General features: G+C 42.8%; 1 protein-coding gene across 1 annotated transcript in view; it reads left to right on the plus strand.

The window, feature by feature from the left end:
• The window catches only part of LOC139380767 (leucine-rich repeat and calponin homology domain-containing protein 1-like), a 91,028-nt gene that overhangs the window by 28,276 nt on the left and 35,990 nt on the right, over nucleotides 1-26,762 (plus strand). The window contains exons 2-6 of the mRNA XM_071123779.1: nucleotides 16,609-16,753; nucleotides 20,159-20,285; nucleotides 20,821-20,926; nucleotides 22,655-22,791; nucleotides 24,537-24,667. Of these exons, the coding sequence (XP_070979880.1) occupies nucleotides 16,609-16,753; nucleotides 20,159-20,285; nucleotides 20,821-20,926; nucleotides 22,655-22,791; nucleotides 24,537-24,667 (646 nt within the window). The remainder of the gene's footprint in view (nucleotides 1-16,608; nucleotides 16,754-20,158; nucleotides 20,286-20,820; nucleotides 20,927-22,654; nucleotides 22,792-24,536; nucleotides 24,668-26,762) is intronic.

Raw genomic sequence — 26,762 nt, forward strand, 5'->3', positions numbered from 1 at the left:
GAACAGGCCTGACCTGTGTGTGTGTGTGTGTGTGTGTGAAAGAGAGAGAGACAGGAGAAACAGAAAACAGTGTGTGTAAGTGGGTAGGCACTCAAGCAGAGGAATGTGATATCAAATTGTATTTATCGCATGCGATGAATAGAACAGGTGTAGTAGACCTTACAGTGAAATGTTTACTTACAAGCCCTTATTAACCAACAATGCAGTTTAAAGAATTTAAAAAAAAAAAGATTAAGAAGTGAAAGTAACAAATAATTAAAGAGCAGCTGTAAAATAACAATAGCGAGGCTATGATAATTATACACATCAACAACTATGAATCAGCAGAATAACCACTAGAATTCATTAGATTACAGTCATGGCAGAAGACAGGCATTTTTTGGGGCTGTTTCATTGGACCAGAGGTCAGTGTTGACACTGATAGGTGGACACGTCCCATGTGTCTTCCTGTTTCACTCAAACACTGTCAGGTGATTGGTCTGAGGTCACACTCATGTCATGTGGTAGAGAGTTGATGTGGATACATTGTACGGCACAGGAAGTTGCAGGTTAACGGGTGTTTTTGTGTGTGTTTTGTGAGTGCGTGAACAGATAAAGTTTCTCTCATTCCCCAGTCCTCTTAAATTTCCCTGTGGTTTGAAAGTATCATGTTTCAGGAAGTGTTCATTTTGGCTGGATCAGTTCCCAGAGGTGACAGCAGGAACGCTGTAGAGTTTCCTTGGAAGCTGGCCTCAGGATGGGAAAACCCTGGGAGGTCTCTCTCTCTCTCTCTCTCTCTCTCTCTCTCTCTCTCTCTCTCTCTCTCTCTCTCTCTCTCTCTCTCTCTCTCTCTCTCTCTCTCTCTCTCTCTCTCTCTCTCTCTCTCTCTCTCTCTCTCTCTCTCTCTCTCTCTCTCTCTCTCTCTCTCTCTGAGAGAGAGAGAGAGATCTAGCCAAGGTCACATGTCTTGTTTATGTCTTCGTGTGTTCCTATCTGTACCCGTCTGGGCGGCTAACCTGTCTCAGAGATGTCCTGGGTGCGTACTGGAACTGATAATGAACTCATACCTCTCTATCAAGACAGAGCCACTGAGTCACTGAGGAGGAGGAAGACCCTGAACCTGGAATCATAAACGTCATAGGCCTCAGCCCTTTCTGCTGCCATGATAACCAGCTCAATGCTAATGTACCTTTGTTTACCAGCGAGCTGTTAGCTAACCTGTGCCAAGTGGACTGGCACCACATGTAACGTAAACTCACTTTCTCTGCTGTTAAGACACTGGAGCCAGCTGACAGGCCTATTTAAGGCATCTATGCTCTAGATATTGTTTGATGTCTATGGTGGTCATTTTGTCTCCGTAACAGAAAGTGGTGGAACTGATGTGAGGGGAAGCGTATGCTATAAACGGTTTACATTTTCAGTAGAGTAGGGGGACAGTTACTCTGTCCTAATCCTTCTAAGAGAGTAACAGATTTTGAGACCTGGGGAAATATAAAGGTTGGAGGTGAGAGATGTGTGTAAGTGGTTGAGGTTTGTCACACTGTGTTGGGGTGGTAGGCCCTCAGGGTGCAGTTGTAATGTTAGTAGGTTGTAGTAGTGTTGAGGAGTTTGGAGTATATCTTGGGTACTGTAGGTGGAATGCTATGTTTATGATTGAGGTTGGTTGACACAAGCAGAGTAGTCAGTGACATCATGCATTCTGCCCTTTCATACTGTCTGTATGTCATGCTGTTCATTCCACAGAGGTCATGTAAACTCAGCAAAAAAATAAATGTCCCTTTTTCAAGACCCTGTCTTTCAAAGATAATTCGTAAAAATCCAAATAACTTCACAGATTATCATTGTAAAGGGTAGAGGTCGACCGATTATGATTTTTCAATACCGATACCGATTATTGGAGGACCAAAAAAGCCAGTACCGATTAGTCGGCCGATTTAAAAAATAAAAATAAATAATAGGTATTTGTAATAATGACAATTACAACAATACTGAATTAACACTTATTTTAACTTAATATAATACATCAATAAAATCAATTTAGCCTCAAATAAATAATGAAACATGTTCAATTTGGTTTAAATAATGCAAAAACAAAGTGTTGGAGAAGAATGTAAAAGTGCAATATGTGCTATGTAAGAAAGCTAACGTTTCAGTTCCTTGCTCAGAACATGAGAACATATGAAAGCTGGTGGTTCCTTTTAACATGAGTCTTCAATATTCCCAGGTAAGAAGTTTTAGGTTGTAGTTATTATAGGAATTATAGGAGTATTTCCCTGTATACCATTTGTATTTCATTAACCTTTGACTATTGGATGTTCTTATAGGCACTTTAGTATTGCCAGTGTAACAGTATAGCTTCCGTCCCTCTCCTCGCTCCTCCCTGGGCTCGAACCAGCAACACAACGACAACAGCCACCATCGAAGCAGCGTTACCCATGCAGAGCAAGGGGAACAACTACGAGAAGGCTCAGAGCGAGTGACGTTTGAAACGCTATTAGTGCACGCTAACTAGCCAGGCATTTCGCTTCGGTTACACCAGCCTCATCTCGGAAGTTGATAGGTTTGAAGTCATAAACAGCGCAATGCTTGACGCACAACGAAGGGCTGCTGGCAAAACGCACAAAAGTGCTGTTTGAATGAATGTTTACAAGCCTGCTTCTGCCTACCACCGCTCAGTCAGATACTTAGATACTTGTATGCTCAGTCAGATTATATGCAACACAGGACACGCTAGATAATATCTAGTAATATCATCAACCATGTGTAGTTAACTAGTGATTATGATTGATTGTTTTTTTATAAGATAAGTTTAATGCTAGCTAGCAACTTACCTTGGCTTACTGAATTTGCGTAACAGGCAGTCTCCTTGTGGAGTGCAGCAAGAGAGAGGCAGGTCGTTATTGCGTTGGACTAGTTAACTTTAATGTTGCAAGATTGGATCCCCCGAGCCGACAAGGTGAAAATCTGTCGTTCTGCCCCTGAACGAGGCAGTTAACCCACCATTCCTAGGCCGTCATTGAAAATAAGAATGGGTTCTTAACTGACTTGCCAAGTTAAATAAAGATTAAATAAAGGATAAAAAAAAAGACAAATCGGTGTCCAAAAATACCGATTTCCGATTGTTATGAAAACTTGAAATCGGCCCTAATTAAATCGGCCATTCCGATTAATCGGTCAACCTCTAGTAAAGGGTTTAAACACTGTTTCCCATGATTGTTCAATGAACCATAAACAATTAATGAACTTGCACCAGTGGAACGGTCGTTATGACACTAACAGCTTACAGACGGTAGGCAATTACGGTCACAGTTATGAAAAGTTAGGACAATAAAAAGGCCTTTCTACTGACTCTGAAAACACCAAAAGAAAGATGCTCAGGGTCCCTGCTCATCTGCGTGAACGTGCCTTAGGCATGCTGCAAGGAGGCATGAGGAATGAGCGTTACACAGAGGCCTGTACTCTGGAGTGGGATCGATTTGGAGTTGGAGGGTCCGTCATGGTCTGGGGCGGTGTGTCACAGCGTCATCGGACTGAGCTTGTCATTGCAGGCAATCTCAACACTGTGTGTTACAGGGAAGACATCCTCCTCCTTCATGTGGTACCCTTCTTGAAGGCTCATCCTGACATGACCCTCCAGCATGACAATGCCACCAGCCATACTGCTCGTTCTGTGTGTGATTTCCTGCAAGACAGGAATGTCAGTGTTCTGCCATGGCCAGCGAAGAGCCCGGATCTGAACCCCATTAAGCACATCTGGGACCTGTTTGTTCGTTCGGTAAGGGCTAGGGCCATTCCCCCCAGAAATGTCCGGGAACTTGCAGGTGCCTTGGTGGAAGAGTGGGGTAACATCTCACAGCAAGAACTGGCAAATCTGGTGCAGTCCATGAGGAAGAGATGCACTGCAGTACTTAATGCAGCTGGTGGCCACACCAGATACTGACTGTTGCTTTTGATTTTGACCCCCCCCCCCCCCCCCCCCCCCCCCCTTTGTTCAGGGACACATTATTCCATTTCTGTTAGTCACATGTCTGTGGAACCTGTTCAGTTTCTTTCTCAGTTGTTTAATCTTATGTTCATACAAATATTTACACATGTTAAGTTTGCTGAAAATATATACGCAGTTGACAGTGAGAGGACGTTTCTTTTTTTGCTGAGCTTATATGAGAAACTATTTCATGTATTATGTGAAGTCACACCAAATATGTATGTAAATATATGTGCCCACGAGTACTGTAAGTTGCTCTGAATAATAGCATCTGCTAAAAGACTAAAATGTAAATACATGTTTGTGCCTGGATGACGAGTTGCCCCGTCACTGTATGTCTGGGGCCGGGGGTGTGAACAAGGTCCATATTAAAGAGTCTCACACCATATATCAAGAGAGTTCCCCTGTGTCTAACCCTTTTTCAGAAATACACACACACATGCAGTCACACAAACACAAAGATACAGATGCACGCACACACATGCAGCCCCATGCTGCAGCAAGAGCAGTTGCGGCTCTGTCAATATAATGTGTGCCAGGGATTAGAATGATAAGCCATGCCATCTGGGCTACCTTCATATCCGTTGTGTGTGAATGCGTGCGTGCACTCGCGAAACTGTATCTACCCAACAATAAAGAGCCAGACTATTCAGCAACGCAGGGGTCTGTATCTGTTGGCTGTCAGTTGAACAATTCAGCTGGTGGTGTTTGGATTAAAGGAAGAGGGAAAGAGGGATAACAAATAAAAATTGACATCAAGAGCTCATAGAATCAAATGTTTTGTCACCTTCACCGAATAAAACTGGTGTTGACTTTACCGTGAAATGCTCCTTACGAGCCCTTCCCAACAATCCAGAGTTTAAAAATAAAATGCTGCCAATGTCTGTCCATAGAGATTGCATGGCTGTGTGCTTGATTTAATACAACTGTCAGCAATGGGTTTGGCTGAAATAGCTGAATCCACTCATTTGAAGGGTGTCCTCATACTTTTGTATTTATAATGTATATTTGACATTTGTATCTAAAAGCATACATGAGAATAATGTATTAAAGTTGGCCTTTTCTTTTAATATTTTGGCCTTACCTAGGCCTCCTTTAAGACTCCATAAGGTTTCATCTTTAGAACTGTTGTCATATGAAGCTTTATCATATGTCATAAATATGAAGCATTGATCTGTAATGGAGTAGTGTTTTTTTATTTATTTTTTAAATAGGAATTTTGAAAAATAAAATGTGCTAATGTTTCTCTATATTGTTGAAAATAATATAGTCAACAGGCATATCAAAGGTCCAGAGTGGGATCTCTAAAAGTAGCAGAGTTATGATTCAGTTTGTACGCACTACCAACAGTGTGAATGTGAAAATAGATTCAAAATGTTCACACTCTGCTGGTGATTTGCAGGATGTGCAATGATACAATTAAGAGGAGGGCTCTGATTGGTTACATTGCCTGCTATGCCAATTTCTCTGTATAAAATGGGCCCTAACTTTAAAACTAGCCAAGATCCCACTTTCGAACCTTGATTAACCTGTTGAGTATATTATGTTCAACAATGTAATGAAAAAAAAGAGAATTATAAATGGTGTTTCATTATTCACGTTTATATTATTTTGAAATCCAAATACTACTCTAATACAGAGCAAGCGGTAAAGAGTGAATCCGTGCATGTGCACATGAGTGTGTGTCAGAGGTAGTTTTTTTCTTCACCGTTTGAGCATACAAGCATTTCTGCGTAACCCACAATCATTCTGTCGTTGTTGTTGGTGCTAAGCTGCTCAACTGTTTAAGAGTTGCACAGGAATCAGGTGAACATTATCTAGGTTACTACTGTATTCATGTTCAGAAAGGTAAGCGGTATGTACGACACAGCTGACCGTGTAAAATCCCCTCCTCGGTGTACTACAGGCAGTAAAGGAAGCAGGAGTGAGAGTTTTGACTAAGCATTTTGCACCTGTGGAAGGTTGGCACCTGTTATTTTCAGAAAGACAAAAACAAAGCTGAAACATGACCCTATGGTAGTTTCTTTTGGAATTCTGGTCCAATTTTCTTCTCACTTGCTATTTCAGGGCTCTCAGAGACTGTACACACTATGTCAACTGCACATTGTCTTCATTGCTCTGATCTGAATACAGCCTGTTAAAATCAGCTAAAATAGGAGTCCCCCCTGTGTGTGTGTGTTCTTGCGTGTGTTTCCCAGCACTATGGGGTCATGTTAAGGGCAGTGGGGTAGGATACTGAAACATCTCACCCTTGGGCCTTGAGCATGGGCCTTGAGCATGTGTGTGTGTGAAGAGGATTGTTTTTTTATTTTTTCGCTTTTGGGTTAGCATATGGTCCTCCTACATACTCACACCACACACACACACACTAATCATGAAGTGTGTCAGGTCGAGAGACTGCTCGAGGCTTTGTGTGTGTGTGTGTGTGTGTGTGTGTGTGTGTCAGGGTTTCCTTTAGGAAAATGTGACGCCAGACATTTGACCGGCAGCATTTTAATTTACCGCACATTTGAGAAGTTTACCGGACCCATGTGCATTGGGTGCAAAACCTGATTAGGGCGCCCACCAACGGTGCTCAAAATGGCAGAAATCACATTTAGATTATGGTAGTTCATATTAACAGAACATGCAAGTCGAGGATGCAACAATGTGCTGTCCTTCTTACTGAATTCTGAAGTGCACTTTGAAGATGTTAGAATAACTGTCCACATTTACTTTTCCTCAGCCAATAAGACCAGTAACGAACAGCAACTTCACTAGCCTATACCAATCCACTATCCCCCATAGTAGAAAAGTTAACCTATTCTATTGGTCAGCTTGTCTAGAAAGAAATAGCCTGTTCCAAACAGACTCTGGGACAGTTGTGGGACAATAGATCCCAAATGTGTACAACCAGTAGGCCTAGGCTACATACAAAAAAAACTGTAAAGAGCAATGAGTCTGATGCAAGAGATTAGAAAGCTTAGCTTAAAATGTTGATAAACTCTTATTTCTTCACATTATAAGGGAAGCAATGCACACAAGGCAGTAGGCTATGTGCGAATGTTCGTTACGTAATGCAATTAGTGGGAAAAAATTGTTAAAAGCTTACCGAACATGTGAGCGGTTTCATGTTACAGAGATGAAAATATCCGTTAGAAATGTAGAGAGAGGGGAGATCTAATATGCAACAACTAGCATGGGTTGCTAATATGATAGGATTATGCCATTGGCTACAGGACAATGAAAGAAAGTTTATATAAAATAATTGCTTCCACGGATATGGTGAAATGTGATGCACTGATGAAGCCTGCCTTCCTGTTTGAGATGCAGTAGCAGCAGCATGTGATGATAAATAAGATAGGCCTTATACTGTACAAACGTGCCAATTTAATTCCACTAAATTATGCAAATGAACCTATAGACCAATAAGCATGACCAGTCAAACGTTTTTACATCGACTGGTATTTCCATCAATTCCATCAGCATTATTTCACAATGGGAGTTTCTTCTGCTCCCAGACAATTCGCAAGCGGCAATTTTATTCATCAGCTTTTCTATTTTTTTTGATCGGCCAAGTGCTGGCTATCACCAGCTAACGGAAATGTTATGTTGTGTGTGTGTGGGAGGAGGGTATATTTAGGTCACGGGTGTCAGACTAGGAGACCACCTTGAGGCACAGTGATTCACCCCTTCACCTCCACCTGTCCGTCTCATTTGTGCTTCTCCTCTCCTTCTATTTCCCCATCCAACAATCAGCTGTGTGTGTGCTGTCTCTTTCTCTCCCTGTGCTGATGGAGACTGTGGTTCTTTAGACACAGATACTGTAGCATACAGCAGTCAGCCCGCTGTCGTCTTTTTCTCTCTCCCACACAGATGTGTATCACTAGCCACTTTAAACAATGCCACTTTAAACAATATTTACATACAAATGTTTCCATTTCCAAAGCAAGTGAAATAGATTAACTAAAGTGAAATAATGAACAGTTAACATTACACCCACAAAAGTTCCAAAATATTAATATATACAGTGTTATAATGATGTGCAAATAGTTCAAATAGGGAATAGTTCAAATAGGGAATAGGGAAAATAAATAAACATAAATATAGGTTGTATTTAAAATTAAAAACTAGTTGCCCTTTTCTTGTGGCAACAGGTCACACATCTTGCTGCTGTGATTGCACATTGTGGTATTTCACCCAGTAGATATGGGAGTTAATCAAAATTGGATTTGTTTTCGATTTGTAGGTCTGTGTAATCAGAGGGAAATATGTTTCTCTATGGTCATACATTTGGCAGGAGATTAGAAAGTGCAGCTAAGTTTCCATTTTGTGGGCAGTGTGCACATAGCCGGTCTTCTCTTGAGAGCCAGGTTGCCATCGGCAGCCTTTCTCAATAGCAAGGCTATGCTCACTGAGTTTGTACATAGTCAAAGATTTCTTTAATTTTGGGGTCAGTCATGGTGGTCAGGTACTCTGGCACTGGGTACTCTCTGTTTAGGGCCAAATAGCGTTCTAGTTTGCTCTGTTTTTTGTAAATGCTTTCCAATGTGTCAAGGCATTGTCTTTTTGTTTTCTCACTATCTGGTTGGGTCTGATTGTGTTGCGGTCCTGGGGCTCTGTGGGGTCTGTTTGTGTTTGTGAACAGAGCCCCAGGACCAGCTTGCTTTGGGGGCTCTTCTCCAGGTCGGTAATGGCTTTGTTATGGAAGGTTTGGGAATCACTTCCCTTTAGGTGGTTGTAGAATTTAACTTCTCTTTTCTGGATTTGATAGTTAGCGGGTATCGGCCTAATTCTTCTCTGCATGCATTATTTTGTGTTTTACGTTGTACGCAGATTATATTTTTGTAGAATTCTGCATGCAGAGTCTCCATTTTTTTCGTTGTCCCATTTTGTGAATTCTTGGTTGGTGAGCAGAACCCAGACCTCACAACCATGAAGGGCAAAGTAACTGATTCACATATTTTTTTGCCAGAACCTAATTGGGATGTCCAATTTTATGTTCCTTTTGATGGCATAGAAGACCCTTCTTGCCTTGTCTCTCAAATCGTTCACAGCTTTGTGAAGGTACCTGTGGCGCTGATGTTTAGGCCGAGGTATGTATAGTTTTTTTGTGTGCCCTAGGGCAATGGTGTCCTGACAACTGGACCTTTTTTGGAACACCATTATTTTAGTCTTACTGAGATTTACTGTCAGGGCCCAGGTCTGACAGAATCTGTGCAGAAGATCTAGGTGCTGCTATAGGCCCTCCTTGGTTGGGGACAGAGGCACCAGATCATTGGCAAACAGTAGACATTTGACTTCAGATTCTAATAGGGTGAGGCCAGGTTCTGCAGACTGTTCTTGTGCCCTCCCCAATTCATTGATCTACAGCTCTGGAAATAATTGAGAGACCACTGAAAAATGATCAGTTTCTCTGGTTTGACTATTTATAGGTATGTGTTTGGGTAAAATTAAAATTTTAGTTTTATTCTATAAACTACTGACTGACAACATTTCTCCCAAATTCCAATTAAAAATATTGTCATTTAGAGCATTTATTTGCAGAAAATCACAACTGGTCAAAATAACAAAAAAAGATGCAGTGTTGTCAGACCTCAAATAATGCAAAGAAAATATATAATATATTCATTTTTAAACAACACAATACTAATGTTTTAACTTAGGAAGAGTTCACAAATCAATATTGGGTGGAATAACCCTGATTTTTAAGCACAGCTTTCATGCGTCTTGGCATACTCTTCACCAATCTTTCACATTGATGTTGGGTGACTTTATGCCACTCATGTCGCAAATATTCAAGCAGCTTAGGCTTTGTTTGATGGCTTGTGACCATCCGTCATCCTCTTGATCACATTCCATAGGTTTTCAATGGGGTTCTGGTCTGGAGATTGGTGCTGGCCATGACAGGGTCTTGATCTAGTGGTCCTCCATCCACACCTTGATTGACCTGGCTGTGTGGCATGGAGCATCGTCCTGCTGGAGAAAACAATCCTCCGATTTGGGGAACATTGTCAGAGCAGAAGGAAGCAAGTTTTCTTCCAGGACAACCTTGTACACGTGGCTTGATTCATGCGTCATTCACAAAGACAAATCTGCCCGATTAAAGCCGCCTTGCGGAAGCACCCCCAGATCATCACCGATACTCCACCAAATTTCATAGTGGGTGCGAGACACTGTGGCTTGTAGCCCTCTCCAGGTCCCGCACCCACTGTGAGATTTGGTGGAGGATAGCAGACCCTCATGCCAGATTGAGTTGAAAGCTTTTTTGAAATCAACAAAGCATGAGAAGACTGCCTTTGTTTTGGTTTGTTTGTCAATTAGGGTGTGCAGGGTGAATACGTGGGCTGTTGTACAGTAGTTTGGTAAAAAGCCAATTTGACACTTGCTCAGTACATTGTTTTTGCTGAAGAAATGTACGAGTCTGCTGTTAATGAGAATGCCGAGGATTGTCCCCTGGTAGTTATTGGGGTCAAATTTGTCTCCACTTTTGTGGATTGGGGCGATCAGTCCTTTGTTCCAAATATTGTGGAAGATGTCAGAGCTGAGGATGATGTTAACATATAGCTTCAATAAAGTTCCAACCGGAGTATTCCTTCTTGTCTCCGTGAGCAATGGAACGCAAGTGACTACCATGAGGAAAAAGTGCGATCACAAAATGGCTGCTTGATGGACATCTGATATATTCTGCTCTCATTCACTCCCACAACCACATAGAAGCCTCATTATAATTTCTATTGATGGTTGACATCTAGTGGAACCCCTAGGCAGTGCAACACCATTCATATCTCAAGGGGATTTCATTGGGGACTCTGGTGAATACATACAAGCTCAGATTTCTGACTTCCTGTTTTGATTTCAACTCAGGATTTTGCCTGCCAATGTGAGTTCTGTTATACTCACAGACATCATTCAAACAGTTTTAGAAACGTCAGAGTGTTTTCTATCCAATACTAATAATAATATGCAAATATTAGCAACTATGACTGAGGATCAGGCCGTTTTATATGGGCACTTTTCATCCAAGCTACTCAATACTGCCCCTGCAGCCATAAAAAGTTAAAGAGTATAGCCAATTGGAATTTGTGGTCTGTATATTTTATAATTTCATTCAGGATACCATCAGGCATTTTTGGGTTGGAGGGTTTGTAATTTATTTTGTAGTTCATTCAATGAAATTAGAGAATCCAGTGGGTTCTGGTAGTCTTTAATAGTTGATTCTAAGATTTGCATTTGATCATGTATATGTTTTTGCTGTTTGTTCTTTGTTATAGAGCCAAAATGATTGGAGAAGTGGTTTATCCATACATCTCCGTTTTGGATAGATAGCGCTTTGTGTTGTTGTTTGTTTAGAGTTTTCCAATTTTCCCAGAAGTGGTTCAATTCTATGGATTCTTCAGTTACATTGAGCTGATTTTTGACGTGCTGCTCCTTATTTTTCCGTAATGTATTTCTTTATTGTTTTTAGTGATTCACCATAGTGAAGGCGTAGGCTCAGGTTTTCTAGGTCTCTATGTTTTTGGTTGGATAGGTTTCTCAATTTCTTTCTTAGGTTTTTGCATTATACATCAAACCATTTGTCATTGTTGTTCATTTTCTTAGGTTGTCTGCTTGAAAGCTTTCTACTGCCAAGTTTACATCTTCACTATTATAGTGAAACCTTTGTCCAGGGAATTGTCTAGAAGGGATTGAATTTGTTGTTGCCTAATGGTTTTTTGGTAGTTTTACACACTATTTTCCTTCCATCTATAGCATTTCTTAATATTATTATGTTCCTTTGGCTTTTATGTCTTGTGATTTGAGCATAGCTCTGTTCAATTAGTGTGGTTTTACTGTGATCTGATAGGGGTGTCAGTGGACTGACTGTGAACGCTCTAAGAGACTCTGGGTTGAGGTCAGTGATAAAGTAGTCTACAGTGCTACTGACAAGAGATGAGCTATAGTTGTACCTTCCATAGGAGCCCCCTCAAAGCCTACCATTGACTATGTACATACTCAGAGTCTGACAGAGCTGCAGGAGTTATGACATGTTTTTGTTGGTTATGTGGTCGTAGTTGCATCTGGGGGGTATATGGGGGAAGGAATGCTGTCACCTCCAGGTAGGTGTTTGTCCCGCTGAGGGTGTTGGGTTCTTGTCCAGTTCTGGCATTTAGGTCACCACAGACTAGTACATGTCCCTGAGCCTGAAAATTGTTGATCTCCCCCTCTAGGATTTAGAAGCTGTCATCATTTATATTCTATTGGATATATTTAGCACATGAGGACATTTTTCTCTGTTGAGATCATTTCCTTATTCATTTCTGTAAAATGTTCCTCTTTTGACTAATTTAATAGTGTGTGTTAGGTCTGCTCTATAGCAAATTAGCATACGCCCTGAGTCTCTTCCCTGTTTCACACCTGGTAGGGTGGTGGATGGGACTAGCAGCTCTCTGTAACCTAGAGGGCAACCAGTGGGTCCGTCTCCTTAATACCATTTTTCTTGTAGGATGACAATGTCTGTATTTCCAATTTCTTTGATGAAGTCAGGGTTCTGGCTCTTTAGGCCAAAGGCAGATGACCTTAGACCTTGTATATATCAGGATGAGATAGTAAAAGCTTTCTGTTCCATAGTGTCTAGTGTTGTTTTTGTGTGGTTTAGGCCCGGACCATCACAGTAGGTGTGAGTAGAGCATGTTGAGCATCTGATATATACCTCTTAGGTCGCAGGATGGGGTTTGGGCGGGTGTAATAGTGGGGGTTGGGTAGGGCTGGGCAAAAAAATCGATATCAATGACTATCGAGGTAATTACTTCCCTCAATAACGATATAAAAACCTTTTAGATTAAATTTCAACAATGTCGATATAGAGTAATTAGGTACAGCAGTCCATTTCACCTCTGTGACCCAGCAGGAACGTGCGGAGAAGTGACAATATGCACGTGGAGAGGTATACGCTCACTAAACACCACTTAGCACCTCGAGTGATGGAGTCGCCACAATTAACCACGAAAAATGAGTGATGTAGGCGAAAACAGTGGTAGTGATAGCCATGGAGAAGGAGCAGCTTCCAACAAAGAAATGATTGATAAAAAGGGTTAAACTGAAGCTATAGCAGAGGGGCTCATTGACGCTCTCGCCTCCTGGGGACTCAGTCAAGGCAGACAGGTCTGCATAACAAAGGATAGTGGTGTGAACGTGGTGAAGGCCGCTCAAATCAACAAATGGACCCGACTAGAATGTTTTGGACATTGTCTGCACTTGGCCATTGGTAAGTAACCTTGTCAATTGTGTATATTGAAGTGATTGGTTAGAGTGAACTAAATGTGATTTTTTTTCCCCCATCAACTGATTAAGTTAGATATTACATTTGTACATAACTAAAGGCATTATTGTGATTTAAATGTTTTATTAATATCTCTTGATTTCTCTTAGAGAGAGTGGGTAGAGACAAATGGGTGGATCGAGCATTTGGAGTATGTAAGAAAGTGGTAGGTGCCTTTTCCTATTGGTGGAAAAAGAAGAGAGACCTGGCAGTTGCTCAAAAAGAACACAACCTACCCCAGAACAAGTTGGTGACAGAGTCGCCTACCAGGTGGGGCTCACGTCAAAAGATGGTGCAAAGAGTACTGGAGTAGGAGAAAGGTCTTGTCCAGTGACAAGAAGACCTGGCACTTAGCTCCCACTTCTACAGATATAGATGTTCTTGAGTCCATCAACCAGGCATTGACCCCACTCCTAGAATTCACAGATGCTCTGTCGGGTGAGTCTTATGTCAGTGTGTCTTACCTAAAGCCAGTACTACACCTGTTCAATACAGAGGTCATGAAACCTGATGATGGTGAAACAGAGCTCACCCAAACCATCAAAACGATAGTCATGGACTATCTGAATGAGAAATATGATGATCTAGCCACAGATGACCTCCTGGACATGGCCTCATTGGTCGACCCTCGGTTTAAAACACATTACATCAAAGAGGAGAAGGTGGGCCACATAAAAGCAAGAGCTGTCTCAGAAATGGTCAATGAGGGACATGAAAACCCAAGCCCAGTACAAGGAGACGTTGCTGCTGCTTCACCACAACTGACAGTTAAAAAGAGAAAGTCACTGGGCAGTTTTTTCAAAAAGCCCTTCAGTCTCCTGATGCTGACAGTGAAACCAATCCACTGGACTGGTGGAAGATCCACCCAAAGAACTTTCCCAAAGTCAGTCACATGGCAAAGCGCTACCTGTCCCACCCCAAGACAACAACTACCCCAACTTCAACGGTGATGTGCCATTAGGCTCAACTACCCCAACATAAACTGTGATGTTCCATTAGGCTCAACTACCCCAACATAAACTGTGATGTGCCATTAGGCTCAACTACCCCAACATAAACTGTGATGTGCCATTATGCTAACAGTTCTAATGCATATTGACTTGCACTATTTATTTCTTTTAATTATTGCTCATGACTTGTAAGGGTTTACAGCTTAAACAAAAGTGGAGTTAAAATGTTATCTGTGAGTTCTACTTCTGACATTAAATAAGAAACATTACAGCTTTTGGTTTGTTCAGGCATTCTTGAGTCTGAAGCAGATATGCATCTTTTTAAACATTATTTGATTAATATCGTGATAATTATCGTTATCGATTGGAAAAATATGTATATACAGATTGGAATCATTAAAACTAGTTTTTCAACCACTCACAAATTTCTTGTGATATTATACAAAAGTGAAATAAACAAAAATGATCAGTAAACATTACACTCACAGAAGTTCCAAAAGAATAAAGACATTACAGATGTCTCACATAAAGGAGGAGTGGAAATAATGTAAAATAATGTTTCTGAGTGCTCTCTGTAGGGAGATGTTAGTGAAAGAGGTCTGGTCTCTGATAACTCATAATGACACTGTTTACTGCCTACACACACCCACTGCTTCCTCTCCATCACACACCTTGTATTATACCTTTTATAGAGTCACGTAGTAATAGGCCACTCCGAGCCTAACCAGATACCTGTCTGCGTGGGTTTCTGTAGGCTACATGTATACGTGTCTGCCCATCTGATTGTATAGCTATGGTGTTAAGGGTGAATCCATCCCATGGGGATTATTGTTCCCTTCACTTCATTTCCTGTACTGGTTCTGGGGAAGTTTTCAGCATGCTGTGTATTGACTGATTGGCTTCTGTGTGTTTCAGACATTACACACACACTTTCAAAACACATTTGTGTTTGAGTGTGTCTGTCTGCGTAAGTAAGTATATACTGTAGGTCTAAAACTAACTAGGCCCCTATGTGCGCCTATGTATTTAAACTATGTGCTGAAGGAGTGTGTGAGGGTTGATGGCTAACTCTGCAGGGAGAGATGGAGAGAGGGAAAATGAGGGAGACAGAGCTTGTGAAAGCGATGGATAGCAAGAAAGAGGGAGGAGAAAGTGGGAGGTAGGAAATGAGGAGGGATGGTGGAGGGGTTGTTAGTTCTCTGTTTCACAGGGAGATGCGGTTCAGCAGAAATATGAGGTCCTGAGAGAGAGAGAGAGAGAGAGAGAGAGAGAGAGAGAGCTGTAAAAGTCTGCTTTCTGGAAACACTTCAGTCTGGGGTAGCTGAGGTTGGGATTGACCCTGGGGGGATTTGCCCTAGGCCATGTTATCATCAGTGTTGCATCACATGACCATTGTACCGCCCATAATGCCTGCCCTGCAAAAGCACACACACACACACACACACACACCCATCCCCACACCCCAATATGTGTCTCAGTTTGAGCCTTAATCTGTCTGTCATGCCCATACCAAGCCACCCTCAGGTAACATCCAAGGTGTTAATGTTGTTGTAGCGTAACAGGAGCTGTCTCTCATTAGATGTGTAGTGTAGTATGAGGTGGTCGTAATGTGATGCTAGATTCACTGTAGGTGATTTGTCTTTATAAATACACACCACAGGAGGTTGGTGGCAGCTTAATTGGGGAGAACTGGCTTGTGTTAATGACTGGATCAGAATCAGTGGAATGGTATCAAGTACATCAAACTCCGTTTCCAGGTGTTTGATGCCTTTCCATTCGCTCCGTTCCAGCCATTATTATGAGCCATCCTCCCCTCAGCAGCCTCCTGTGATACACAGATACTACACACATATAAGCACACTCACACACATTGTAATGTTATTTTCAGGCCTCAGTCCTCATTATTTCCATTCAGCGCTACTAGTGCTAGCAGGCCTTTGAGTCACACTGAAGCTGTTTTGCTTGAACGGAAGATCAACTATGAGTAGCATTTTGATTCTGAGTGTTGCTGTTTTTAACTGAACTTCCTTCCATTGTGGTGTCTGTGACGTCATACAGGCTTCCTTATAGACGTGAGCGTTTTAGGACATCACAGTTGAATTCACTAAATCACCGTGGAACAATGGGCAGCAGTGGAGTGGAGCTAATCTGAACAGTGAACATAGTAGCTAACTGATATCACTGTTATTCGCTGTTGTGAGACCGTAGCCAAGAATACAGGAAGTCTTGTACTAACCTGTAGCCTTGTACAGTTTAGCTCAGTCCCCCTCCAAGGCTATTCTCTCCCTGTTGGTAAACTGGGTTGTATGGAGGTACTGAGCTTGGGAGAGAGACACCTAGTGGCACTAGTATACATCTGCAGGTGATATCTGTCTCTGCTTCCTATTTATTTCTCTCTCTCCCTCTCTCATCAGACCTGTCAAGGAATCGTTTGGCAGAGGTCCCCTCGGAGGTGTGTCACCTGGTCGCCTTGGAATCGCTGAACCTATATCACAACTGTATCAAAACTATTCCTGACACCATCATCAACCTACAGTCACTCACCTCCTTAAACCTCAGGTAAGACTTGGACCTACTGTTAACAGGGTGTTGAGTGAGAAACACATTCGTTTTCAATGTTATTAGAAACACCTCCAATCTTTTTCCAAGAGTTGCTGAATATCAGTGGTTGATCCTTAAAGTTGTGTTTGCACAGATATCCCTATGAGGTGCCATTATTGGTTCAGTAATGGGTTAAATACATTAGATGTCAGTTGATATTTGATAGGCAGCAGAGGGTTAACAGTTAGCAGGTGTCAGTTTGGCCAGGGGCTTGTTAAGACCCAGGTGTTTGGTGCCAACTGTTCCCCAGGGCCGACATGCTTGTTAGCCTTCCGCATCACGACACCTCTCGAACGGGCTGATGTCACCACTTCCATCCTCATGGCAGGACCATAAAGCAACAACACATCCTGTCTGTCTGTGTTTGTGTAATACGCTATGATCTCATACACAGGTCACTCTAACTGTTTCATTCTATCTTTCTCCAGTGTCCACTCCTTCTTTATCTAGCTATCGACAGAGAGAGAGATAGAAAATGAGAGAGTGAGCGAGAGAGAAAGAAGGGCAGAGGGAGAGAGAGAGAGAGACAGATATGTAGGGAGAGGGAGAGAGAGACATAAAGAGAGAGAGGAAGAGTCATCATATCAGTGCTAACCTGTTTTTTTTACTGACGGCTGTATGCATCATCAACCTGAGACAAGCTCAGCAGTCTACTTCATGTCTCTAATCTCTTCATTCATGCTCACACCACTGTGTAACTGAGGCAAGTGCGTTAGTCATATCTCTAAGACAGACAGACAGACAGACAGACAGACAGACAGACAGACACATGCGCATGCATGAATATATGCATGTTGTGTTGCGGTCATATTGCTCAGGTTAAGTTAATTAGTAATTTAATAAGTGATTAATTTAATTAGTTATCTAAATGCTACACCTGAAGGGAGAGGAAGTCTAGTTTATCTTCTCATCACTGAGCCTCAGTTGGCGTTAGCTGATGTAGTGCATGCGTGTGTGTCTGAGTATAATGTGATGTGAGTGCCCCAGTGACAGCACCAGGGGATGTGTTTTACACCACTAGACAGATAGTCACATTTAAATGTGTAGCTTTTCATATCGCAGTCAAAACAGGAAATAAAGAACGCTCTCCATGTCTGCACCAGGAACACATAAAAAGGACTGCTTTAATTTTAGGATTGTTCCAGGGGTACTAGGACAACCAGGGGTACTAGGACCACTAGGGGTCCCACTAGGGGTACTAGGACCACTAGGGATACTAGGACAACCAGGGATACTAGGGGTACTAGGACAACCAGGGATACTAGGACAACCAGGGGTACTAGGACAACCAGGGATACTAGGGTCACTAGGGGTACTAGGACCACCAGGGATACTAGGGTCACTAGGGGTACTAGGACCACCAGGGGTACTAGGACCACTAGGGGTACTAGGGCAACCAGGGGTACTAGGAAAACCAGGGGTACTAGGACCACTAGGGATACTTGGACACCAAGGGGTACTTGGACCACTAGATGAAGGCTGTTTGGAGCTGCCAGCTGTTGTTATCATGTTGTGTCATGGAGTTTGCTGATTTCTATTGCTGTGTTTTAGTGTGATGTTCTTTCATTCTGTCAGCTTTTATTTAGTCAGTCAGCTTTTACTGTGAACTATTGTAATGCTAGCTTGTTGCTCTATTGCGTTAGCTTGTGCTGTTGTGCTAGCTGCAGTACAGTGTAGTGGGAGTGTAGTGTGTGCTCCTTATGATTGTGCTTTTGTCTAATGATGGGATGTGGTTCTTGTGTGGTCCTAGCCGACAGCTCCTAGCTCCTCTCTCTTGGCCTGTGTGTTGTTATGTTACTACTCCACAGGGCGTTGCATTCCGCTAACATAGTTAGCTAACGCTAGCTAATGCTGTTTTGAATGAAAACTATTTTTACCTACACATTGAAGAAGGCTGCAAAGTTGAAACGTCTGTGTACACTATGAAGTAAGCTTGATCTTTTTGAGTGCAGACCCATCACACTTAGCTAACATTATTGGATTCAGCCAGTGTTGTCTATACATTCTCATTCCATCTGTAATCTCTTGGATCAGAGACCGTGTTTGACATCTCTGGCTTTGTGGAGCCTTTGGCAAGCCCCTGGACTGCACAGTGATACAGCTAGATATGACGCAACACTACACATGCATGCGAACTTGAAAGCATGCAGGCATACACGCAAACATACACGCAGGAACCCACTGTGTGTGTGGGAACAGCTGGATAAACTCAATTTTATTTAATTTCCTGAATATTCCTGCCAGTGCTGAGTCAGAGGACCTAAAGTCCCCACAAGTAAAACAAGGAAAATTCTCCCTCGTGGGGCATTTCCCATGTCCCCAGGAGGACAAAGGCTATTTTAAGCTTAGGGGATAGGGTTAGGGTTACAATTAGGTTTAGGGTTAGGTTAGGGTTAGGGTTTAGGGAAAGTAGGATTCTGCATGTAAATCAATTTTCGGTCTCCACGAGGATAGAAGAACAAAGCGCATGTTTGTGTGTGTACCGATGGGTCATTTCCAGGGTCATTTGTAGCCTTTGATGTGGAGTGGAGAACTTATTTTCTCCGGGGTCATCTGTAAACCACTCTGCTCATACTCTGCTCTGTCAATGTTAAAAGGTCTCTCTCCCAGCCACTGACCCCCTGCCGTGTGCTGGCTAACTGCAGCTGTAAGCCGGAGACAGTACACCAGAAGCCTGTTTTATGAGGTTTAAACTGCTTGGAGGTGTTCTACTCTGTTTACGAAAGGACTTGGATTGTTTTAAAGCATTTTGGCTAACTGCTAGTGTAAACCAGGGAGGGAACACCACAATCCTCTTTTTATTAAGGGTTTTTGGAGGGTTTGGGGGCTGTTTTGTCATGCTGGACTGAACTAGATTGAGATTCAGGTTGTGTGTGTTTATGTTTTGCATAAGTACAGTACAGTGCTGGGAGAGGAAGTGTTTATGGGAAAGCTAATGAGTAGTTTGTCCCCATGGGGCATTCTGTTTCTTACACTACACTAGACACAAACAGTCATAAACACTGACTCGTGTAATGTAAATATGAATACCATTATGCAACACATTGTTACAATGCAGATAGTGCTCTTTGCCTTCTCTCTCTTAAGTTGAATTGGTTTATAAAATATTAAAATGTCTATTTTCATATGTAAACAAAAGCTGCTTAACAAGTCTTCCTCCCATTGGATATATCCATGAATAAGGTCCAACACACATCTCACCTAACACCTTTTATTGAAGTTTCCATCCGAATAGATCTTTGTCTGCTCTACATGGTAGACAATCTGGACATCCCGTTCATCTCTCTGATCTGCATCTCTCAGTGTCAGTCGTCATGCTGTCCCAGGCTGTGTGTAATAATATATAGCTGTGTGTGTTCACAGTCGGAACCAGCTGTGTGCTCTGCCAGCCTGCCTGTGTGGGTTGCCCCTACGAGTCCTCAATGCCAGCAACAACAAGCTGGTGTGTATACCTGAGGCCATCGGTCAGCTCAGGAGCCTCATGGAGCTGGTAAGACTCTCTCTCTCTCTCTCTCTCTCTCTCTCTCTCTCTCTCTCTCTCTAAAAATGCCAGTGTCAGACTCAGCTCTTAGTTTCCTGTGTGAGTTCCTGGCCAAGCTTAGCCTTACGTAACTGTACTGTTCTTCACTGAGGGGTGAAATGAATGGAACCAGCCCTAATGGAGCTAGCGCTGCCTGTAAACAGGAAACAGGGGAGGAGGGGAGACTTTGTTTGACTCCATGTGAGGAGACAGGCTAGACCAGTGGAATAGGAAGCAATGTGGCTGTAATAGGGATGTGTCATGAGCCATATAAACCCCTTACCTTAGTTCCTGTACACCAGGGGTGACCAACCATCCTCCTAAAGAGCTACTGGGTTTACAGACCAGACCTTCTCTAACACACCTGATTCTACTAATCTGCTGCTCATCATTACCTTGATTAGTTTAAAGCCGGTGTGTTTGTGTAGGACTAGAACAAAATCCTGCACATGCACCAGAAAGTGATATGTGTTTGAGTTAACGCTGTGCGTTGTGCCCCCTACAGGATGTGAGCTGTAATGAGATCACTGCTCTGCCCCGTCACATCGGCCGACTCAAGGCCCTCCGAGAACTCAACGTCCGCAGGAACCTGCTCTGTGTCCTTCCTGAAGGTGAGTTTAACCTCCGTTCACAAGAGTTGAACGAGAAAACGTCCACATGTGCATCTAGGAAACATCAATCTACTCCATGCTGTATTGCAAGCCCAGCCAAATAAGAGCCAGACAGAGCTACAATAACTGTATCTGTGTCTAAGATGTCTATGATCCAGTCTCCTGGTATGTCTCATGGCCCAGGGGTATTGAGCAGTACTAGTCTTTGTGAGTTGAGATGTCTAGCAGAGCAGTGTTTCCCAACTCCAGTCCTCAAGTACCTCCAACAGCACACACTTTTGTTGTAGCCCTCAGAAAATGTGTGCTCATTGAGGGCTTGATGATAGGTTGACAAGTTGAATCAGGTGTGCCTGACCGGGGCTATAACAAAAAGGTGTGCTGTTGGGGTACTGGAGGACTGGAGTTGGGAAACACTGCTATAGAATAAAATACGTATGTGTGACAGGAGAGCTCTCTAAGTTCCAGAGATGTCGCACGTCGTCTGTCAGAACCTGGCAACCTCTCATTGTCTGAATGGTGGACGAGTATTATTCTGAACATTCTTCCTACATATTTTCCCCGGTTGCGTCTCTGTAGTAGATTTACAGTCGGTGATTTCTGATCATGCTGCAGATGCTCCATCTATCCTCTCTGGGTTTGATTGATGAGCCTGGATCTGGCCAGGCGGCTCGACTCCCATGGGTGGAGCACAGGAGTGGAGACAGGGGATTGGAGCCCTGGGGAGGATGGGGGATGTTGGGAAATAGAGTTTTAGATTGTTTGTTGAACTTTTGGGGCATCACTCCTTAAATGTATTTTGGAGAGACCCCCTTCCTGGGCCACCAAGGCACCAAATTATTGTAGTTGACCTGCCAAAAAATGTTTCTTTGTTTTTTTTGTTGTTGTTACCTATACAGTAGGTGATATGGATGCTGAAAATATTGTTGAGATTTCCCCCTTTTTATACTGAATGATGGTAAAAAAATCCCTCATAGAAGTTATTCTAAGGGATGACCTTGAGACACTTTCTCATTTCAGCTAATTAAGAGAAGTGGTGTACTCTGCTGGTTGGTTTTAAAAATAATATTTGGGGCTCTCCTTCATGGCCTCCCAGCTAAGATTATCTCTGTCGTCTCAGAGGGATTTTAATTATAAAAGGTTGTCAGAGAGATAAAGTCATAATTGTTTTGCTTGAATTACGACCTCTTGGGGAATGTGTTGCTGGCACAGAATTGCTGAGACTCTCTCGCTCTGTCTTTGTTACTATTTCTCTGTTACTCTTTCTCACTCTCTGTCATTGACCTCTCACTGTCTATTTTCTCTATCTGATTTCAGGAATACTTTATCCCATTTTTCCCATAAAATGCATGTGATACGACAAAGCTACACCAGTTACACCCAGCCTAATAGCTGTTATTTATTTTATCAGTATTTTCCAATGTAAGTCTGTGGTTTTCTTCTGTTTCCTAACAATGTCTCTTCTCTCATATTGACTGGGTCATAGTGGTTTGTGCTGAGCTTAGCGCCTAGGATACGTTCCTCCAGTTTATTTTTAACTTTTGGCAAGGTCCACGTTAGCTGAACTTTGGCAGTGAGGGAGTCTTGAAGTATCAGGGCTGCCTCTGCTGGGCTCTGGGTTTCTAGTGGGGAAAAGTTCTGTCTGATGATCCCAGTGCACAAACACACACACATGCACACACACACAACAATTACTCCTCTAACTCTAGGGCCTGTGTGTTTGTCCCTCAGACTTGGCGGAGCTTCCCCTGGTGAAATTGGACTTTTCCTGTAACAAGGTGTCTACCATCCCAGTGAGCTACAGGAAGATGGCCCAGCTCCAGAACCTACAGCTGGAGAACAACCCCCTACAGAGCCCCCCTGCACAGGTCGGTCTGGGGCTACGACTGTCTCCACAGCTTGGCATCACATACGGAGCAATGGAATATACACTGCCAAAAAAATAAAGGGAACACTAAAATAACACATCCTAGATCTGAATGAATGAAATATTCTTATTAAATACTTTTTTCTTTACATAGTTGAATGTGCTGACACCAAAATCACACAAAAATGACCAATGGAAATCAAATTTATCAACCCATGGAGGTCTGGATTTGGAGTCACACTCAAAATTAAAGTGGAAAAGCACACTACAGGCTGATCCAACTTTGATGTAATGTCCTTAAAACAAGTCAAAATGAGGCTCAGTAGTGTGTGTGGCCTCCACGTACCTGTATGACCTCCCTACAACGCCTGGGCATGCTCCTGATGAGGTGGCGGATGGTCTCCTGAGGGATCTCCTCCCAGACCTGGACTAAAGCATCCGCCAACTCCTGGACAGTCTGTGGTGCAACGTGGCGTTGGTGGATGGAGCAAGACATGATGTCCCAGATGTGCTCAATTGGATTCAGGTCTGGGGAACGGGCGGGCCAGTCCATAGCATCAATGCCTTCCTCTTGCAGGAACTGCTGACACACTCCAGCCACATGAGGTCTAGCATTGTCTTGCATTAGGAGGAACCCAGGGCCAACCGCACCAGCATATGGTCTCACAAGGGGTCTGAGGATCTCATTTCGGTACCTAATGGCAGTCAGGCTACCTCTGCGAGCACATGGAGGCCCCCCAAAGAAATGCCACCCCACACCATGACTGACCCACCGCCAAACCGGTCATGCTGGAGGATGTTGCAGGCAGCAGAACGTTCTCCACGGCGTCTCCAGACTGTCACGTCTGTCACATGTGCTCAGTGTGAACCTGATTTCATCTGTGAAGAGCACAGGGCGCCAGTGGCGAATTTGCCAATCTTGGTGTTCTCTGGCAAATGAAAAACGTCCTGCACGGTGTTGGGCTGTAAGCACAACCCCCACCTGTGGACGTCGGGCCCTCATACCACCCTCATGGAGTCTGTTTCTGACCGTTTGAGCAGACACATGCACATTTGTGGCCTGCTGGAGGTCATTTTGCAGGGCTCTGGCAGTGCTCCTCCTGCTCCTCCTTGCACAAAGGCGGAGGTAGCGGTCCTGCTCCTGGGTTGTTGCCCTCCTACGGCCTCCTCCACGTCTCCTGATGTACTGGCCTGTCTCCTGGTAGCGCCTCCATGCTCTGGACACTACGCTGATAGACACAGCAAACCTTCTTGCCACAGCTCGCATTGATGTGCCATCCTGGATGAGCTGCACTACCTGAGCCACTTGTGTGGGTTGTAGACTCCGTCTCATGCTACCACTAGAGTGAACGCACCGCCAGCTTTCAAAAGTGACCAAAACATCCGCCAGGAAGCATAGGAACTGAGAAGTGGTCTGTGGTCCCCACCTGCAGAACCACTCCTTTATTGGGGGTGTCTTGCTAATTGCCTATAATTTCCACCTGTTGTCTATTCCATTTCCACAACAGCATGTGAAATTTATTGTCAATCAGTGTTGCTTCCTAAGTGGACAGTTTGATTTCACAGAAGTGTGATTGACTTGGAGTTACATTGTGTTGTTTAAGCGTTCCCTTTATTTTTTTGAGCAGTGTAGCATTCATCATAGGGCATGTCTCTGTGTGTTCTGTTTTTGCTATTTGTGTACCTTCTACTTTTGTATCTGTCATCTACTTGCTCTAATTCACCCATTGATGATCTGTTTTCTAGATCTGCATGAAAGGCAAAGTTCACATATTTAAGTACCTGAGCATTGAGGCATGTCGAAGTGACAAGATGCCTGATTCTCTCTACCTGCCTGTCATGGAGCGCCTCAGCCTATCACGGCCCGCCACCGGCAGGTGAGTTGCTATGCCAACCCTAACGGAGGCAACTGTTAGTGCTAGGCTGATTCAAAAGCCTGCACACACTTTGGCTCTCCAGGACCACTGTTTTACCACTGTGTATTGTGCCAGATTCTTCATCAGACCTGGGTTCAAATACTATTTCAAGTGTCTCAATTACTTTCATATACATTTGAAGTAAGTATTCAGATATATTTTATTTGAAAAGACAGGTAGTTGAACATTTTAATGTATTTGGAAATGCACTTCGAAAGTCTATTGAAATACTCAAATACACTGACGCATATACACTCCCATGCATTTAACCCAGGTGTTTAAAAATATTATTTGAAATAAGTATTTGAAAATTCTGTCAAATACCATTTGTCAGACTATTTGGTTTTTATAACCATTCAACTAACCATGAACTAATACACCAAATAAAACAGTTTTTCAATTTAAATTATTATACAAAAGTCTTGCAACCAATATAATGTTATATTTATGGGGGATACAACAATCCCAGTTCTGCAGATTTTGCTGAAGAAAGAAACAGAATCATTAGATCATTTGTTTTGGTACTGTCCATATGTAGGTTGTTTTTGGTCGCAGGTTCAGGAATGGAGGAAGAATTGCAACATTTACCCGGAGCTAACTCTGAAAATAGCACTGCTGATTTTAAAAAGTCATAATCAATCGTTTTAATAATATAATAATACTCTTCGCAAAAAAAAATCTTTCATGTACAATACGTATAATCTATGAGATTGGGTTCAGAAGGTTCAGAACTTTTGTGAAACATCACAGCACAGTTGAAAAATATATGGCAAATAGAAATCAAACCTCGATGGTCTTCAGAGATAAATGGGAGGGTTTGAGTGGAGCTGAAGGATGAGACTACAAACAAACAAAATATAAGAATTGTAAACTAAACTGTGTCCGTAAAATGTATATAGTATGTATAAACTGGAAGTAGAAGATTAGATGACTAAGAGTTGTTGTGCATTAGTTTACTCCATTTAGGGGATGGATGGTAGGGTTAGGGGAAAATAATAAAGGGAAATATATATATAAAGAATTTACAGAAAGTCAAAGGTTTGGACACAGCTACTCATTCCAGGGTTTCTCTTTATTTTTTATATTTTTTACATTGTTGAATAATAGTGAAGACATCAAAACTATGAAATAACACAAATGGAATCATGTAGTAACCAAAAAAGTGTTAAACAAATCAAAATATATTGTATATTTGAGATTCTTCATAGTAACCACCCTTTGCCTTGATGACAGCTTTGCACGCTCTTGGCATTCTCTCAACCAGCTTCACCTGGAACGGTTTTCCAACAGTCTTCTGCTGAGCACTTGTTGGCTGCATTTACTTCACTCTGCAGTCCAACTCATCCTAAACTATCTCAATTGGATTGAGTTCGGGTGATTGGGGAGGCCAGGTCATCTGATGCAGCACTCCATCACTCTCCTTCTTGGTAAAAATAGCCCTTACACAGCCTGATGGTGTGTTGGGTCATTGTCCTGTTGAAAAACAAATGATAGTCCCACTAAGCGAAAATGAGATGGGATGGCGCATCGCTGCAGAATGCTGTGGTTGCCATGCTGGTTAAGTGTGCCTTGAATTCTAAATAAATGAAGTCCTGATTCACGCAGTCTCCTCTGAACAGCTAATGTTGAGATGTGTCTGTTACTTGAACTCTGTGAAGCATTTTTTTGGGCTGCAATCTGAGGTACGGTTAAATCTAATGAACTTATCCTCTGCAGCAGAGGTAACTCTGGGTCTTCCTTTCCTGTGGTGGTCCTTATGAGAGGCAGTTTCATCATAGCGTTTGATGGTTTTTGCGATCTTGTCTCATCTCCCCAACGGGCTCGGGAGGAGAAGGTCGAGTCATGCGTCCATCGAAACATGATCCGCCAAACCACTCTTCTTAACACCCGTCCAATTAACCCGGAAGCCAGCCGCACCAATGTGTCAGAGGAAACACTGTGTTCACCTGACGACCGCAGTCAGCCTGCAGGCGCCCGGCCTACCACAAGGAGTCGCTAGAGCGTGATGAGCCAAGTAAAGCCCCACCCAGCCAAACCCTCCCCTAACCTGGTCGAT

The sequence above is a fragment of the Oncorhynchus clarkii genome, chromosome 22 (assembly GCF_045791955.1).
Source record: "Oncorhynchus clarkii lewisi isolate Uvic-CL-2024 chromosome 22, UVic_Ocla_1.0, whole genome shotgun sequence".
NCBI classification, from domain to species: Eukaryota; Metazoa; Chordata; class Actinopteri; order Salmoniformes; family Salmonidae; genus Oncorhynchus; species Oncorhynchus clarkii.